The 18,682-nt window shown below is 42.2% G+C and overlaps 2 protein-coding genes across 5 annotated transcripts in view; both read right to left on the bottom strand.

The window, feature by feature from the left end:
* RAB3B (RAB3B, member RAS oncogene family) overlaps window positions 1-7,046 on the bottom strand; it is a 48,738-nt gene extending 41,692 nt beyond the window's left edge. Inside the window, exon 1 of one of the 4 annotated variants that reach the window (XM_028733497.2) lies at window positions 6,937-7,046. Coding sequence is in view for 2 of the 4 variants with exons in the window: in XM_077928741.1 (XP_077784867.1) it covers window positions 5,066-5,095 (30 nt within the window). In the remaining 2 variants the exon portion in view is untranslated. Of the gene's footprint in view, window positions 1-4,629; window positions 4,971-5,065; window positions 5,413-6,936 lie in introns of those variants that run through there. The other 3 variants (XM_077928741.1, XM_028733495.2, XM_028733496.2) reach the window with 3 other exon arrangements.
* Window positions 7,047-9,445: 2,399 nt separating this feature from the next.
* TXNDC12 (thioredoxin domain containing 12) lies at window positions 9,446-18,608 on the bottom strand. Its single transcript, XM_028733490.2, has 7 exons — window positions 17,675-18,608; window positions 17,141-17,201; window positions 14,491-14,543; window positions 13,718-13,791; window positions 12,408-12,477; window positions 12,230-12,313; window positions 9,446-10,367 (listed from the first exon to the last, which is right to left on the bottom strand). The coding sequence occupies exons 1-7, from the start codon at window positions 17,757-17,759 to the stop codon at window positions 10,288-10,290; spliced, it is 507 nt and encodes a 168-aa protein (XP_028589323.2). The 5' UTR covers window positions 17,760-18,608; the 3' UTR covers window positions 9,446-10,287.
* Between the last annotated feature and the right edge of the window lie 74 nt (window positions 18,609-18,682).

Genomic DNA, 18,682 nt, shown 5'->3' with positions numbered 1-18,682 from the left:
AACCCACAGCGCCACCCGCGTCCCAATAAATAAAACATTTAAAAAACCCACAACCAAACTGAACAATTTTCACATAAATCACAAGAACTAAAATAAAAATACAATAAAGCAGCAATAACAACTGCAAGTACGACACCCTGCAACAAAAAACCCTAAACAGTATGTCTTTGCATTCCAGGATGAAAGAAACTCATAAATCTCATTTTGGCTTTGGTTACATTTACGTATCGAGGCAGTGCTCACTAGTTCAAAGGGGATGATTAAGACAGCGACTTCAAATGTATATGTTGCCACAAGCACAAATTACTGGTCACTGATCACTGTGTATGATCAGTGGTGCAGATTCTTTCACACAGCTCCCAACTGGACTGCCACTTCTGCATTTCATCTACAGAGCAAAATAGTTGACATGAACTGAGGAGGATGACCTCAAAATGGACATGCGAATTTGCTCTGTTTACAGGTGTCAGTGCATAATTCCTGAGGCTGACTGTTTCCCATCTTTTGACTATGATTCTGCTATATGATCTTAGGAGTCTGAAATTTTGGAATGTGTTGGAAGAAGGCAGACGCTAAGAATTCTGCAAGAAATATTAGCACCCAGCATGCCCTTTCACAAGGAAAAAGGCTCATTTACATTTAAGTATATGGAAGCGCTTCCCCAGATGTGTGATCCCGATGTGTACCCCACATAGTTTTCTTCTACAGCTGAGTAAGGATGGGGAGCTTGTGGCTTTCCAGATGTTCTTGGACTCCAGCTCCCATGATCTCAGACCCATGACCGTGCTGACTGGGGTGGATGAAAGTTGGGAGTGTGGTGTAGCAGTTAAGGGGGTTGGAGTAAGACCTAGAAGACCAGGGTTCAAATTCCCACTCAGCCATGAAGCTCACTGGGTGACTTTGGGCCAGTCACTCACTCTCAGCACAACCTACCTTACAGGGTTGTTGTAAGGATAATGTAGAGAGACAGAGAACCATGTACACCAACTTTTGCTTCTTGGAGGAAAGGTGTGATATAAATGTTAAAATAAATAAAATAAAATCTGAACAGCCACAGGTTTCCTACTCCTGGTTTAGAGGCAACTAATAATCAATAAAAGGATTTGTCAATAACAAATTCTTGATATATATCATTTTGGAGGGTAATGTATAACAGATCCAAAAGTATTTTAAAGCAGAGAGCCTCCAGCTTTGTTACAACCACCAGACAGAGTTGATTATAAAATTGGATTATCTGCCATTTACAGTAATCTAGTTTAAATCCTTATTATAAACCTCTCTCATCCAACAGCTTTTGGGAGACTAGTGATTGCACCAAGGTCAATCTAGAAGCACGAGTACTTTCCCGTCTAGCAAAAGGAGATTCTTTCTATCTACCCGGTTTTTCTAAACAAAGATTCTGAAGTATAATTTTCCTGACCTACAGACATTTGTGGTGGGGGGAAATTAGAAATCTCCACAGTCTTTTGAGTTTATTGCCCCTGCCTAGGGACCACTGGAACTGACAGAGCGCATTCTGACCATAAGCAGCTTTAAATGTGCAGAAATAGCACTTGTGTAGAATGAACCCTTCCAGGTGTGTACTGATTCAAACTGCAATAGAGGGTTTCATATCTGAGAGTTCCTCCTCTAAAGAAGAAGAGATTTATGCCTCTGAATACAAGTTGCTGGGGAACATGACTGGGAGAATGCTGTTATGCTCATGTCCTGTCTGTGGGTTTTGACCACTGTGAGAAGTGGATGTTGGACTAGGTGAGCCTTTGGTCTGATCTAGCAACGCTCTCATGATCATCATTTAAAAGACTTCTATTCCTCTTGCTAGGACAATCAATACACAAAGCAGTGTATAATCCATAAATTCATCAAAACAGTTAAAACAACAAAACAAAAAGTCATTACATTTAAACAATAAAATCAACTAGGGACAATAGCCTCTACTTTCCAGCTTCCCTATATACAGTGGCGTAGCGTGGGGGGTGCAGGGGGGGCCGGCCGCAACATCTGGGGTTAGGGCAAATCCACAGGTTAGGGGGCGCAAATCCACGGGTTAGGGGGCGCAAATTACTTGCCTTGCCCCGGGTGCTGGCAACCCACGCTACGCCACTGCCTATATAAAAATCAAATGCAGACATGTCTTCAATATGCCTGCCTAACTTTTCATTGGTTGAATGTCATAGGTCATGGGCCAACACAGAAAAGGCCCTGTATCTTGTACCCACCAGCCTAAAGGAATTTACTAAACAAGATCTCCAGCACAGATTGTAGCTTCTTTTCTTATGCTCCTATCATGTGGTTTGGTGTCTTTCTCGTGTGTAAGATGAGACAGATCTTTAAATCCTCCTCTCCACCCCCCTCCCATATTATAATACAAAGTATTTCAAGTTTCAATATTGGTTTAATATGGTTTAATAATTTTAGAGGTAGATACCTGCACGTTGATCATTTTTAATATTGAGACATTGCAGCTAGTGTGATAGTGACATGTTGGGTTGCATAGAAATCATTGGTATAGAACAGCATTAGTTAAAACAAACTTAGCATATAGAAGGCCTGATAACAAATAAAAATACAATATAACTTCACTATTACTTATAATTTTGCCTTTTTACTATGAGAAAATTAATACAAAACTAGGCGGGGGGTGCAAGAGAAGCAACAGCAAAAATCCTCCCTGCAGATCATCCTTCCTCCAACTCAAGCAGCATTTCACTAACGTTCCTCCATTTTTCCTATGTTGGCACCATATCACCATCTTTGCCTTTGCAATTCAGTTAACTATTTTACAAAATTTGTGGCAGAATTCCTACTGGGGACTTTTTGCCCACAAATACTATCCCTGGGTGACCAAGCTTCTCTGGATCCCAGTTGCCACATATCAGCTGAGATCAATGCCCACTCCCTTCAAGCTTATTTTCTCATTCCACATTGCTCTATTCCCTGGTTCCATAGTCGGGTGCTTGCCTCCCTTCCAATTAACATCCGAAACCTTCCCCAAAAATTCTACCAAAGTTACAGACACATAGATAGGCTATTCTTCAGCATAATCTATTTTGAAACTCTCGTTTGTGTAATGTCATGATAACCACAATATATTCTTAACACATTCTCTGGATTTTCTAGCTACAGGTTTTGTTTCTGTGTTTTGCAAAGCCTGGATGTTTTGGTGTAATATTAACAGATTCCCGCACATGAGCCTCCATTATTTTATTGATTTAACTTCTCAGCCCTGGTAACTTTAACGTAATATATATCCATACACACACATGCACACACACTCAAATGGAATATATTTTCAAATACATTCACTAGATTTTGATCACTCACCCTCCTCCACTCAGCTTAGTTCAAACTGTAAAGCTATGCCCTTTATCAGAACACAAGCTCCACAAAAATCTTCCCAGCTCTAAGATGTAGCTGTCTACTGTTTTTTAAAAATTTAATGTGGCAATCCTACTATCCTGGAAAGATAGCTCACATTTTACTCCTGAGATTAGTTTTGCATCAATATTGCTCACATACTCTCAATATTTCTTGCTGTTTCCATTCATACACTGCTAACAGCATACATGCATTAGGCAAGACCCATAGTATTTTTCTATTATAAATGAAGTTAAAGTCTGAACTGCAGTCAAATACGCCATGAATAATCTGTAAGAAGAGAATCTGAAAAACAAGCAAGGCCCCAAACAATTAGAAGAGCATAATTTAATGCAAAACTCTGGGATTTCCAATAATTTAGTGTGTGTGTTAATGAAGCCAGGTATAGCAATTCACTTATTAATTCTGATAAACCAAGAAATGGGAAAAATCTATATGACCAGCAGAGCTAAATGCATTGGCTATATTTGAAGCATAACCTATTACACTCGACTATTTTTCTAGAAAACTGTTACACATTTCCAGTGAATGAGATGATGCAAAAGGTAAGGAAGCATACTGCAAGTGGCTGCCAACCATCACTCAGCTGCTAAGGGCTTAGCACCATCCTTGACAAAGAAAGTGTGTGTGTTTATGTGCACACACATATACACAATTGTTGACAGGGCTATTTTAAAATTTGCTCCATTTTATCCAAAACAAGGAAAACGATGCTGAAAGAAATCCAACCTAGACTGATTCTGTAAAAAATCATTTCCTGATTGGTCTCCTCCAATAGGTTTTATACTGTGCTGGGCTACTAAAGCAAGGAGAAAGACTGAGGAACCCTCTCCACTTCTCCCTGTTTGTTTGTCTGTTATTAATTAAATTAATAAGATACGCTCAATAAACCCGGGAGGAAATCAAACATTTTAACCGGAAAGATCTGCCCCTAAATCTCAGATAGAGATAGACCTGGCAGGAAAAGCCCTCTGCATATGCTCTGAGGCACGCCGTCCAATTTCCAGAGTTGATCCTTAGCACTAAAAAGCCTAATCTGCGGCTCTAATGTCGTCCCTCCGTTCCCACGAGCGCTAGGAGATTTGCGCGCACATAAACCCTGGTTGCGCCTTGCAATGAGGATCCCGGGGCTTCCGAGGCTCGCTCTTTGCGGCGGGGAAGGGGAGATGCGAAGCAGGCGGCTGCCGGGCGACGGGGGAAAGTTGCGCGGGGGACCGGTGGGTTCCGTCTTCTCCTCCGCGCTCTTCTTACCTGGGGCGCGGCGCAGGGAAGGGAACCGCTCGGCGCGTAAAGCGAGGGAGGCTGGAGCCAAGAGCAGCGGCGAGCAGGAGGCGCTTGGTGGGAGATTCAGCCGAGCCCGAGCTGCGTGCGCTCCCGGACCTCTGGGCGGAGAAGAGCGTGCGTGTGTCCGGCTTAGCGACACATCCCGCGGATCCTCTCACCCGGCGCAGCAGAAGACAACCCTCGGGGCGGAGCTCCTGCCACAGGCCTCCCGCCTTCTTCCCCACGCGGGGCAGAATAAGTGGGAACCGGCGGACGCGGCGGGTTTCTCAGCCGCTGCCCGGGTTGCCCCTCTCTCCTACAGAGCCGCATCCATCCCAACCCCTCCTGTCATCTCAACCTGCCCGTCTAATTTACATACCATCGTATCCTCCTTTCTTATTGATTCACTTAGATTTAGTCTTACATTTCTCGCTTTGTCTCCGTAGAGCTCCATACACGCCTCTCGCGCTCTCCCCCTCGGAGGGAGGATAAGAGGGGCAGCAGGTCAAATGGGTTGGGGATTTCGAGGGCTTGTCAGGAGGCCTCACTAAAGCAGTTGAGGGTCGTGGGTTGTCCAACTGTGGTTTCCAAGTTGACCCCCCACAACAATCATTCCTTGTTTTTTGGTGTGTTTTTTTAAGGCCTTTGAAGGGAATGAAGTAATATTCTACAAGGATGCTAGGAGTAAATAACATTATTAATCTGGATTTGGCTCCATTCCTCTTGGTTTGCTGGGTCAACCTGGTTTGAATTAGCTATAGTTAGCAGGCTGAAAATGATTTCAGGGTTGGCTAGTTTAGCACACATAAAGCGTGCAGCTACACCCCGCAAGTGGGTACCTCCACCTGGTGGTGAACGAGGAGTATTTTAAAATGACAAATTTTAAAACTTTCCTTACTTTATGTAGGGAAACACGTTTTTAAGGCAATAGTTTTTCACAAGCGAAATAATCTGGAATAGGGCTACCCTTGAGGTGGGTCCTAAGGCTGCAGCTGGTGCCTTGCTTGCGAGATTTGCATGGGGGCCAATCTGCAATCCTGCCAAGTTCAAGGTGTTGGTAATAGCAGATACAGCTCTCTATACAGCTTGGGACCAAGTTACTTGAGAGACTATCTTGTTATTTACTTTCTTACCTACTTATATCTCACTTTTCCCCCTGATGGGACTCAAGGCATCTTTACAGCTAAAAACAATAACTGCTAACAACATTTTAAAAAACATTAAAATACAATTAAACATTGGCGGAATTAAAACTATAGAGATATATAAAATCTGTTTTAAACATACCAGTAATTACAATAAAAACAGTAGAGCACCAGCCCTTTAATTAAAAGCAGTCAATTCCCAAAAGCCCGTATAAAGTCTTCACCTGCCAGCAGAAGGACAGCAAGGAACTTCTCTGGGGTGGGAGTTCCAAAGTCTGGGAGCAGCCACCGAGAAGGCTCTCTTCTGCCTTACATACCCAGTAGGAAAATAATTGTGGTCTGTGGAAGAGGTCCTCCTGCAAGCTCCAAAGATATCAGAAGCCTATTCTACAGTAACTCAGCAGGGCTTTCAGTGTGACGGCCTCCGTTCTGTGGGAAAACATTCCTGTCCAGAGGGGACATGCGCCAAATATCCACACATTCTGGAAGCAAGTGCAGTGGCGTAGCGTGGGGGGTGCAGGGGGGGCCGGCCGCACTGGGCGCAACATCTGGGGTTAGGGCAAATCCACAGGTTAGGGGGCGCAAATCCACGGGTTAGGGTGCGCAAATTACTTGCCTTGCCCCGGGTGCTGACAACCCATGCTACGCCACTGAGCAAGTGGAAACATTTTTTGTTCTGATGGGCTTTTCCAGCTGCATGAATGGGTCTCTGCCATGGGTGTCTATTTCGTATTGTCTTGTTTTTGAATATATCATTTTGGTTTTTCAGTTTTCTGCTTTTTTATTGTGCATCACTTTGAGATACTTCACAGAATCATAGAGTTGGAAAGGATCACGAGAATCATCTAGTCCAGTGTTTCCCAACCCCCCCATAAGCAAAAATCAGTAAAAATCAATACAAATCTGAGGTTCTGGTGCAAAAAGATCTCCCCCCCCCCCCCAATCCTGGCTACACCCATGGCTAGGTGCTGGGATGGATTTCACCCTGCACCTTGCAAAGCTGGGCCGATGCTGCCTACTGGCCCTGCACCCCTCAGCAATATCCGAAGGCCCAGACCTTGCAGAGTCAGGCGCAGAAGCCCAGTGGTGGCGGCAGCCACATGCAGCTCCAGCTCATCCAGCCCTACCCATTGCCACCACCCCACCTGACCTGGGGGTTCTGGATTGCAGGCTCTTCTGGTCAAAACGGGATCTCCCTCTTCCTCCAGAAACAAACCAGGACTGCTCCAAGAAAACACATGTAGCAAAAAGGAGAGCTAGGCCCTGGTGGGCCGATCCCTTACCCGCTTGTGATTGGCCAGCCAATCATGTTTTGTATTTTGTTTTTTTAAAAAAGGTTTTCCTTCACTTCTCACTTCCCTTTGTTGCCCTCTAGCCTGGTGCTGCAGCCACCCATTTATGTGATGTTCACCAATATCTCATTTGGAATATCCTGGGGGGCCCCGGTTAGGAAACACTGACCTAGTCCAACCCCCTACAATGCAGGAATATTTTGCCCAATATGGGGCTTGAACCCACACCCCAGATTCTCTACCAATTAAGCTAACCTGAGTTCTTGCACAGAATTAGTAAATTAATAATAATGATGATGATGATGTTTGTGGAAATAAATACGTATTAAGATTGTCTCCTCTTGCTTGATAGATATTTTACAAGGATTTCCCCCCCCCCCTTCCAAAATGGAAATTAACCCATTTGATTAAAACTCATTTCTGAAATAAATCCATGCACATAAGCCAAAAGATAGAGCCAGACAGTAATTAAGCACTTGGCAGCAAGTGCAGAAATTGGCCAAATTCATATGCTTAGATTACTGTAGTGCTCTTTTCATAGGGCTGCCTTTGACAACAGTCCAGAAACTTCGACTGGTGCAAACTCAAATACTAGAATGCATGTGAAAGGCAGGGCTTTAGTCAATTTTCGGTTGTGTTACCCGTCTTATGTCTGGAAGTGCTGACACTAACCTTTAAAACACTGGTTTGTAATCAGATGATCTGAAGAACCCCTTCTATCTGTATGGATTTGTCTTTGCAACCCTATTCACACTCACCACTAAGGTCAGTCCAGCAGACAGGTACCCGAGATAGGGCATTTGCTTGGTGGCCCAAACCTCTGGAATTTAATTTCCCAATAACTCTGCTTGGCCTTTCTTGTGTCGTTAAGTAGACAACCCTAAAGACTTATTCACAACATCAAATATTGTATTTATTTTTCATTGACCTGTATATGATTTTGTATATAGCTATTTTTTTATATCAATTGTTTCAAGCTTCATTGCAAGCTAACTAGTGCAAGCTTTCCCTAAAAGTCAGAATCAGAATGTATGAAATAACTAACCGTGGCTTACTGTACATACTGAAACCAGCAGTCACTACAATCCCAGGTCCTGTTCATAGAAACAGCTACCACATTACTGCATTGGGTGAAGCTCATATTAATATACCACTTCTGTACATCATAATTACTCTGGTTCCCATGATGGCTGTAGCATTTTTTCCAGGTATTGATATGACTGGACAACTAAGACAAGTGCCTACAGAGAATTTACACAGAACTGCTGTTTTACAGAAATGGTGAGCCCAAACAAAGTATCAGGGCTATAATCTTCTGTAGACTGAGCAAGTAAAAATGGTACGTAAACACACCATTAAATTTATTTGATAAATGCATGGTATTAATTATTAAGAGTGAATCTAATAGTGCCTTCTTGAGAAAGTCATGCCATCTTTGGCCAAAGTATCGGCTGATTTCCAGATGTAGAGAACATTCCACTAAACTAAGGCAGAAGAGTTTTTAAAGTAATAAAATAAAATGATATATTGTATTAAATGATTGAAAAATTTAATGTGTGTAAAGGCAACTCTTCATTAAAAAAAGTTTTTATGGATGTAGTACATATAAAGTAATATCTGACCACAGCAGCTTGAATCTGCTAAAAACATACTATTTATGCCAGAAAGGGCTTTACATTTACGCACTGAAGGTTTTTTGGTGTTTTTAAAAAAACTTTCATAGCTCCTCATTCAACATTCAGCAAGAAAGGCAATAGAAATCAGTTACCTATAGTAAACTTTGATTTTACTGCAATGTTGTTGTTACGCTATTTTATTGCTGTAAACCACTTGGAGATTTTTTTGTCTTGAAATGAAATGTATTGCATACCATTTCATAATTACATCAAGGAAAGCATGCCAGTAAGTTCCCTATAACTTGCTAACATAGGTTTTCCCCTTGTGTGCAGTAAGTTGGTTGCTCTTAATAAAAACTTTTTACACAATTGTTACAAAGCTTGCAATCCTAGCCCCATTTACCTGGAAGAAAGTCCCACTGAATTCAATAGGGCTTACAACAGAGTATACATAGTTAGGATTGTGCTGTCACTGGAAGATGTGAGCGCTATTACTGTAGAAATTTTAAAAGTAATTTTATTTTCATAATAACAGGCAAATTTGTTAGACCCATTCTCATTTAACTTTGCTGAATTAAATGCTTAGAAAATAGTGTTAGGTACAGAACTACTGAATGTAATGGGATTTTTAAAAACTACAGATGTCTATGCATGAAAACATGTAGGAAAAAAGAACGAAACATTCAACAGTAACTTCACAAATTCAACATTATGCCTTTAGCCCCTCATAGAAGTTACTGTTATCTCAAAATGAAATGAAAAATAAAAATCAATTTTATTGTTTACCCAGATACAAAAATACAGTACAATATGATGAAGCAAGGCATCCACCGAGAACATTCAGCAAGTTAAGAGATTTTCACACTAAATACTTCATTACATTTTCTCTTCTATTCACAAAAGAATTAAAAGACAAATGCACAAATGGGAAAGCTATGTTTCTGTCTAAATGTAACCAAAGGAGCAGCAGGCAATTCTGTAAGGAAAAGAAAAACTATTTTGTACTTCCAATGTTCTTCATGCTGCTCCTTGGGCATGTAGGAAAATAACTCTACTTGGTGTAGCGTTCATGACAGTTTAGTACAGTGGGCTTGGTAAAAGTTCATACTGAACAATAAAAGCAAGATTGTTGTAATCCTAAACATTAATATCTAGAAGTTCCTACTGAAATAAACAAGACTAAGCCTGTTTATGATAAAAGGAATAGATGATTCTATTAAGACCAATGTCCTCATCACAAACCAGATACCAGCCTTTACCTCATAGAGAATAAGCAATTTAAAAAGAGTTAGGCCTTAAACTCCACTGAAACTGTGGTTTATAATATGCTCAAGGTTGAAACATTCATTCATCAGTAAGTATTTTAGCTTTATTTATCCTATAAACAGGCATTTCAATGTAAACAAGAGAGGACAGAGTTATTTATTTTGACTTCACTGTCTGAAAAATTAGATAGTATTTGATCGAACAAGTTATCAGTAGGAAAAAGATCGTATCAGTGCATCTACAATTCCTCATTGGGGAAAAAGGAGGGGGGAAAGAGTCATATATCAGTTTAGATTCTGAATTTATATAAAACAGATCCCCAGTGTATTATAATTCATCTCCAAGATGTTTCTTCCTGAAAGCATCGCCTGTCAGCTTCTCTTGGGCTTCCTTCATGCCTTGGATGACTGTAATATTAAACATAAAAGATGCTTAGTACTTGGTTCAGTTCAATTGACATGAATAGGAGAGAAATTCATCCAGTTTGCATTTAAAACTTGCCTAATTCACATTTTCTGAGACAATATGCAAACCAAAACACAGCCAAACTTCAAAATTTTTACTTCTCTGAATTTTGCAGTGCAGTTCTCCAGCCAAGTACTGTATTTTTCGTCGCATAGGACGCTCCGTCCCTTGGACGCACCTAGTTTTTTGGGGGGGAAATAAAGGGAAAAAATTTCCCCTTTATTTCCCCCCCCAAAACCAGGTCGGGGAAACCGAACCAGGTCGAGGAACAGCGGGATGGCAGCCCTGCGCCTCCTTGCTGTCCCCCGAGCTTGTGGGGCTGGCCGATGTCTGCCCGGCGGGCTCCAACACGCTGCGAATGTCTGTCCGGTGGGCGGGGCGCTCTGCTTCAGGGTGCATCTCGCGCTGGATGGCAGGCTGCTATCCACAGTGTGGGGAGCCCTGCGGGGAACTCCCGCAGGGGTCCAACACGCTGCAGATGTCTGCCCGGTGGACGGGGTGCTCTGCTTCAGGGTGCCCCTCGCGCCGGGAGGCAGGCTGCTATCCGCAGCGTAGGGAGCCCTACGGGGAACTCCCGCAGGGCTCCAACACGCTGCGGATGTCTGCCCGGCGGGCGGGGCACTCTGCTTCAGAGCGTACCTTGCGCCGGGCGGCAGGCTGCTATCCGCAGCGTAAGGAGCCCTATGGGAACTCCCGCAGGGCTGCCTAGGCTGCGGATGTGTTCCTGAAGCGCCGGGCGCTCTGCTTTCAGCATGCCCGGCGCTCCGGGAAGCAGGCTGCTATCCGCAGCCTAGACAGCCCTGCGGGAACTCCCGCAGGGCTGCCTAGGCTGCGGATGTGTTCCCGAAGCCTGGAGAGCATGAGGGGTCGGTGCGCACCAACCCCTCTTGCTCTCCAAGCTTCAGCGAAAGCCTGCATTCGCCCCATAGGACGCACCCAGATTTCCCCTTCATTTTTGCTCTCTCCTCCCACAGTATGCTGCTTTGAGGGCTCTCCTCACTGGACCCCAGCCAATTTTGGGGGGGGGCACAGAGGAAGGAGGGAGGAAAGCCTTGGGCAAGCAGAATAACAGGGCTTGTCAGATGAACCCTGACCTATGAGAAAGCAAAACATTCTAGACATTTCTAGAAATGCCTCCCATTTCTTAAGCTCAATTATTCCATTATCCCCCTGTGAGGAGAATCAGAACTTACAGGGTTAAACAGTTCTGAGTGACGTCTCACATTCTGAGGCGTGGCTATGTTCACATACGGGAATGTGTCTCTGTGTGTGAGTTGTCTTTCGGTTTTGACTGAGAGGCGAAGAGCATGTCTGGTTTTTCGCCGGGCTGAATTTACGATGTTATTCTACGCAATAAAAGACTGTTGGAGATAAGCAAGAAGCCTGCGTACAGTCTGAGTTATTACCCACACACGGCAACAGTTTCTACCGCTGCGGGACCTCTGCTAGGACTATGCTAAGAGAGAGCGAAAGAGAGCTAGGCACAGGAGCGCAGTGGCGCAGCAGAAACGTGCCGGACGCCATCATAATTCCATACCCCCTAACAGAAGATGTGAAAAAGAACAAGTCTGTCAAATGTCCTCTCTTTGGCCAATACTCTGATGTAACTTAAGAGTCTGACAGAATCCTAAATGTGTATGCTTAAACTTACACCATTTACACGCAATGGTAATCGGCTATAATTCAATATAGTTCTGAACTGTAAATTAATCAGGACACCTGTAATGAAATACAAGTCAGAGAGCTGCCAGGGCTACTATAGCCATCTGAGATAAAGCCCAATTTGAACTTAATTCACATGTACCTTGTTCAGCATTGGTATAAAAGTACTTGTAGCTGGGGTTTCCTTTCTCATTTATGATCTCTGGATGGATGTTTCCACTGGGATCTACAAAAAACAGAGAGAACAAATGAAAACATCCATGTGATGACAACAGCAATGCAGTTCTCCAAGAGGGATAAGAAGCTGCCTCATGCCTCACCCATGAAAATGATTCTGGGAATGTAACCACCATCAGGACTAAAAGCTTCATCTTTGGGTTCCTCTTCATCCTGAAAGTTAAAAAGATAAAGTAAAGGAACATTAGGACTATTTCCACAGAAATCTATCTTTATTGTTTCTATATGTATAACCAAAGGGAAGACCCACAGCTCTGTGGAAGTGCAACTGCCTTGGATGCAAAGTTTCTCAAGCTCAACCTTTGGCATTTCAAGGTATGGAGATCCATTCTGCAAGATGGACGCCACAGTTGGATATCACCCCTCGAAAGAAGGGCAAGTCACTGCAATTGTTCATCAGTAATATTTCTTTGTGAAAACAGCAGACTATTACTTTGACAATAATAGTTTGTTCATTCATTCAACATCACAGTGGTACCTTGGTTTTAGAACAGCTTAGTTTATGAACAACTTGGAAATAGAATGCTGCAAACCTGGAAGTAGGTGTTCCGGTTTATGAACTTTGCCTTGGAAGCTGAACACGTTCCACTTCCTGTTGAGTGTGTTATGTTTGTAAATTGAGTCCCCCACTGCTAATCAGAGGCTTCCTGTTGAGTGTGTTGCCTGTTCAGTCCCGAGCACCCACGCAAAACAGAAGTGATATTTGGAGCTTTTGTTTTTGCTATTTTTTTGCGTTTTTGTTTGTGTGGCTTTTTCGTTGTTTTGACTGTGACTTGTTCTTCATTTTATGGCACTGACTTGTGACTGTGGCTTGTGACTTGTTTTTGTGACTGTGTGGAACCCAGTTCAGCTACTGATTGATTGTGTGACTGCAGAAATGGATAAAAGCCCCCCCCCCCATCCAAACAATAACTATCATAGTGCACGCAAGAATAAAAAATAATTTTAATTTTTATCTACAATACTGTCTCATTTATTTTATAGTACAGTACATTGATTATTGCTTTCATTTTATGGATCAATGGTCTCGTTAGATAGTAAAATTCATGTTAAATTGCTGTTTTAGGGGTTGTTTTTAAAAGTCTGGAATGGATTAATCTATTTTGCATTACTTTCTATGGGAAAGCACGCCTTGGTTTTGGAATGCTTTGGTTTTGCAACAGACTTCCAGAATGGATTAAGTTTAGGAACCAAGGTACCACTGTATTAAGGATGTGAAATGTAAAATAATGAATAAATCAATGGAGGTGTAGTTCCTCACCCCCCCACCAAATACAGAGAATGTTTTATGTTTGCTTTCTGTATCTTCATAAATTGTCTCAGAAAGTTCCAAGGAAGAATACGGGGAAATGCTTCATTTCAGTATCTTAGCAACTATCCAACTGAAACTTACCTCAAGGTTGACCATCACGAAATTATGGGCAAGCTCTGAGATTTCCTTAGATTCCGAAAACTTTGGTTTTAAAGCTAAGAAAAGCATAGAAAGGAAAAATTAATCAGGAAAGAGAACAAGTGTCATAATTCTTACACACATGTTACACACATGCTTCTAATCACAAGGGTCCTAACCCAGCTATATCAGTCTCATGGTAACAATTGTCTCGCACCTAACTTGCACTCTAAATTTCAGTATGACTTAAGCATGACTAACTTTAGTTAGATCACAACCAGAATCAGTCATCAAAATCCTCGCATTTAAATAAAAAGAAACAGCCCTTGTTACTTTTGTTAATATACCTAATACAAAGAAAAAGTGATACAAAACAGTTCTATACAAGTATAAAAAGCCGAAGAAACATAAGCAATGCTCTCGGTTTTTTCAATAAAAAACACAAAAGAAATGGTCACTCTTGAACTAAAAGTATTTTTACATTTTCATTGGTGTTTGAAGTAAGTTTGTTCATCAGTGTAGTACATGTCTAATCTTTACTCTCTGAACTTTGGCTCACAGAATCCAAATAGTAAAAGCTTAGGCAGCTTTTCAACTAGCATTTAGCCACAGCTATATCTAGAAAAAAAACCCTACCTTATAAGTATAGTTTTATTTATGAAGACAATACATATATGCTATACTCTCTGTAAAATTACACTTTCTCCTACAAATGTTATGTATCTATCCAATTAGAAGATTCTGAAGTGCTCTCAGGGAATGTTAATTTATCTTACCTTTGCAAGCACCACACCAGGATTTGTGAATGATTATCATGAGTGGCAACCCACTAAAAAATAAAAAAAAGACATTGAAATGCACCATTAATGTACTCCAATACTCTTAAGACTTACTTTTGAGTAAACATGCACAAGATTGTTCTATAAGGTGCAACTGCAGAATGAAATTTATAAAAGGAAGGGGGTTCCATTGTAGCTTCATTAAGATTAAAGATTTATTAAGAACAAGGTTAATATGTCCTACTCTTTTATACCTAATAAAAGATTAGCCAACTGTCCACCTTACAGGAAAAGGAGGTCTAGTTTACTCAAGTGATTTCACCTTTAGATATGCAAGTGATTTATAGGATTAAACCTGGAATTCACAATGTGAAAAGCTTTCTTAGGCACTACTATGTTTGTCAGAGGTGTGGTAAAAAAAATAAATCCAAGCAAACCTAAAAGGGAGATCGGGAGCAATATTTGTAGGTCAAAGAGCTGCACACTAAACTCTATGGACAATGACCAAGAAGTGCAAGTCTTTCATGTGTTGCCTTAATTGCCCAGCCATCTTCTATCCAGCCCTCACTCATATTGCCCATTTATATGATGTTACATTTTTGCACATCACCTGCTTTGCCCACAACCCACATATACTTGCTATTATTATTTTGTTGTGCCTTATGGGAGGACTGGGGAACGTGCGGTTCTCAATACATTGTTGGACTCCAACTCCCATCATCCCCGACTATTAGCCATGGTGGCCGGGGCTGATGGGAGTTGGGGTTCACCAACATCTGCCTTATGAAGATCACTGTACTCAGCTGGGAAAGAATCCCTTTTTATATATTACCTTATTAAAACACTAGAAGAAAACATTTATGTCTTACTACCAAGTAAGTGTGCAGAGGATTATAGCTCTAGTGTAGGGGTGGCTAACCTCTGGCTTGTGGGCCAAATTTGCCCCACCATCCCTCCCCATTTGACCCAGGAGACTGCTTCCCCCCAAACCACGTTCAGCTGCCCCACACTTGACATCCCATGTCCTGGATGGATCCTGCATCAACTGCTTACACAGCTGATCCCTGCAGAAAGCAAGACTGAGCATCAGCTGATGTGCAAGGAGTTCAGTGTTGTAATAAAGAAGCCAATTTTCCAAAGGTCTCTACATTTGTGAGCTAGTTGGGTTTTTCATTATCCAAAGTTCTTGTCCACAGCACAACTGTAACAGAAGAATGTCAGCTCCTGTTAATGGCGCAATAAGATCCAGGTCATAGCTGGATCCCTCTCCAGAGCATGCCAGAAGTCACCTTTACAGTTGGCCAAGGAAAGTGTAATTAGTCCCAGAACCTTGGAAGTTGAAGGCTTCTAACTCCTCGCTGGAAGATGCACGCCAAGTATAGTAGCTACCCACAGTAGCAGCCTGTGTGCAGCCATCATCCCAACATTAGTGCTACTGAAGCTGGGGGCTGTACAGATGTGCTGGCAGGAGGACAAGATTGACTCCACTGGTGCAGCCACCCCAATCTTGCTACCACCTCACCCCAGCCCTGTCCAGGTAAGCTGCAGTGACACCAGTGTAAGGAGGGTGGTTCCACACAACCACACAGGTCGCAACTGGCTACCCAGCTGGGGCAGTTTCTTTTCTTCTTTTCCCAAATGCACCATGGCATAGCTGAGAAACCGCTGTGGAAGCTGCTATTAGTCCCAAGAACAAAATAAGCGTACTCTCCCCCAAATCTCACCCTCCTGACATTCACCTGTGAAAATCTATCCTCAAAATATGTCACACTAAAAGCTGGAAACAACAGAAGTTGAAAGGTGCCATGTAGCGCTCACAACGTGCCACCCTAGTGTTGTAAATATGACTACAGCCCTAATCTCTATTTCATTCCAAGCAAAACTGTACTCAGGTATACCAGTGATCATCACTAAAACATTTTCATATCAAAGCACAGATTGTTCCTTTAAAAGCATGTTATTTCCATGTGCTAACTTAAAAAGCAATTAAAGAAGAGTATCAATTAATTGCAGCAGCAGCATGAAATCCCAACTGTATGGTTGAACTCGAGGTGATCAGTTTGTCAGTCTCTGAATAATTTCACGTCTTCTTGTGTAAGGCTGGAGATCAAGTTCTTACAAAAGGCTATTACTGGTATTAATCTGCAGCTTCAGGTTTTTAGGTTGTGACTGCAATTCTTTTGCTTAAGTAATCCAGTTCCAAACATGTTTAGACAGGCCTAATTCTGCATGGGAGTCAACTGAGAGTTTTCCAGAATATTTTTTCCCTGCTGGTTTTAATTTATTAGAATTTTTTTGAACAATACTAACAGAGAGGGAAAATTCAATTGAATTTCCTAGGACTTACTACAAAGTAAACTTGATTTAGGTTTGGACTATCTCTCTCATCAGAAGGTGAAAAGCAGCATATACAGCTCACAACCTAAAGCAAATTTACTTTGGTATGGAGGAGGTTGTTTTTATGTATAAACTCTGCATCTTTGAGTGTAGTGATAAGCCAGGACGTTGTTTAATAGTAAGGCTAACCTTATGAAATTTACACCTCAGTTCACTTATTTGGAAGCAATTATTATGGATAACAGGGAAATTAATTTCCAAATAAGCCAGTTTTAAGGTTGTACAAGGTTGTCCCGCTTGCACAAGATACCTGGCTGCTGCTTCCTTTTTCCCATCTTCCAGTGTCCTCCAGTGAATATGATCTCCAAAACCTTGAAAGAAAAGGGGGAATATATGCTGCATAAATTAAAGCATCAGTTACAGAAGATAAAAACAATTTTCTATATATCACCACATACGAAGAAATAAATGCTTTTAGAATGGCAATCTAAGATACCATTCCTAGGAACATCAATGAAGTTTGAAGTTATTCCAAAGCAAGCAATTCTCTTTCCTAAAGGATTTATACACATCTTTTTATTTGAACTGAACTCTGAAAACAAAAAGGGCCCTGGAAACTGCCACCCTGAGCAACTCATGGCCTAGACTAGAGAAACTACAGTACTCTCTTGAAATCAACTACCGTATTTTTCCAATAGTAGATGCAAACTATAAGAATCGTATTTGTTATCACAGATAGCTTAGGGATGATCACACCCTAAACCTTTTTGCTTATTTTTTGCAAAGCACAGGCATTTGAAAACATCAGTAAAAACAAAAGAGGAAATAAGAATTGGTATCTAACCTTTTCCAAATGCTTCCCCAGCAGAAACTGCGACAAGCAATTGGCAAAGCAGGAAAGTCGACAGCGCTGCTAACTGAACCTTCATGCTGTCTGCCAAGATCTTCACCAGGACAATTACTCCAGCTCCGCACAGCGATCCTCTTAAGCAATAGTATCTGATTAACCCAAGTCAGCTTCTTTGTTTAAGAGGAAGTGATGTTATCGGAAGGATATAGGAGGCGCTTCAGAGATTTGGGTCCGGGGTATTATTATATACGCACATGTATAGTTCTCATGCTGTGCAGAAGAGTGTCTTCCTTTTTCCGCTCGGAATCTACGTAGGGATTTCTAAGTGTCTACGGAGTTGTTCGTTTCTCGTGCATTTCTAAAAGGCGAACTGTCCTAACTCTGGTCCGACGGCTCATGAAAGGCAACTGTAACATCAGCTCCCCAGTTCGAAGCACAGTCCTGCAGCAGGCTTGCTCTGATGCAAGTCCCTCTGCATTCAGCGAAGCTTGTTCCGCAGGAAGAGCTGACGTAGGATTGGGGCCGTGGGCAAACTCAGTGGCACTTTGAAGGGGAAAGTCAGAAGCGGTGGGGAACTGATTCTTGAAAGGCCGGTTAAGTCAATTTCCAGCTTCATTCTGATCAACGAAAGGAGGAGGTTGCCGGGGGGGGCAGTAATCCCAAAACGCAAACAAGCTCTTTCCTATCATGCGCTACAAAAACATTAATATTCTTCCACCCCAAGCTAAAGAACAGCTTGTGCGCATTGCAAAAAAAAGCACCACTCCATTCCTGCTAGCTGCTCCTAAGGATGACTACAACTCCCAGCATACATTGCTTCAGAGGCATTTTTCTCTGTGTCCCTCTTCCCCACCCCTGGGCACGTCTATCCTGCTGCGCTCACTGCATTGCATTGAGGGCTGCCGTTTTATTGTCTAGGTAAAAACAGAAAGGAAGGACCAGGCTGTCCTCCTCCTCCGCTGCCGCCCGTGTTATGCAAACGAGCCTCGCTTTCTTCCAATC

Source organism: Podarcis muralis, chromosome 5, assembly GCF_964188315.1.
Source record: "Podarcis muralis chromosome 5, rPodMur119.hap1.1, whole genome shotgun sequence".
Lineage (NCBI taxonomy): Eukaryota > Metazoa > Chordata > Lepidosauria > Squamata > Lacertidae > Podarcis > Podarcis muralis.
Note: the sequence above shows the minus strand (reverse complement) of the source record. Positions and strands in the feature narration are given on the sequence as shown.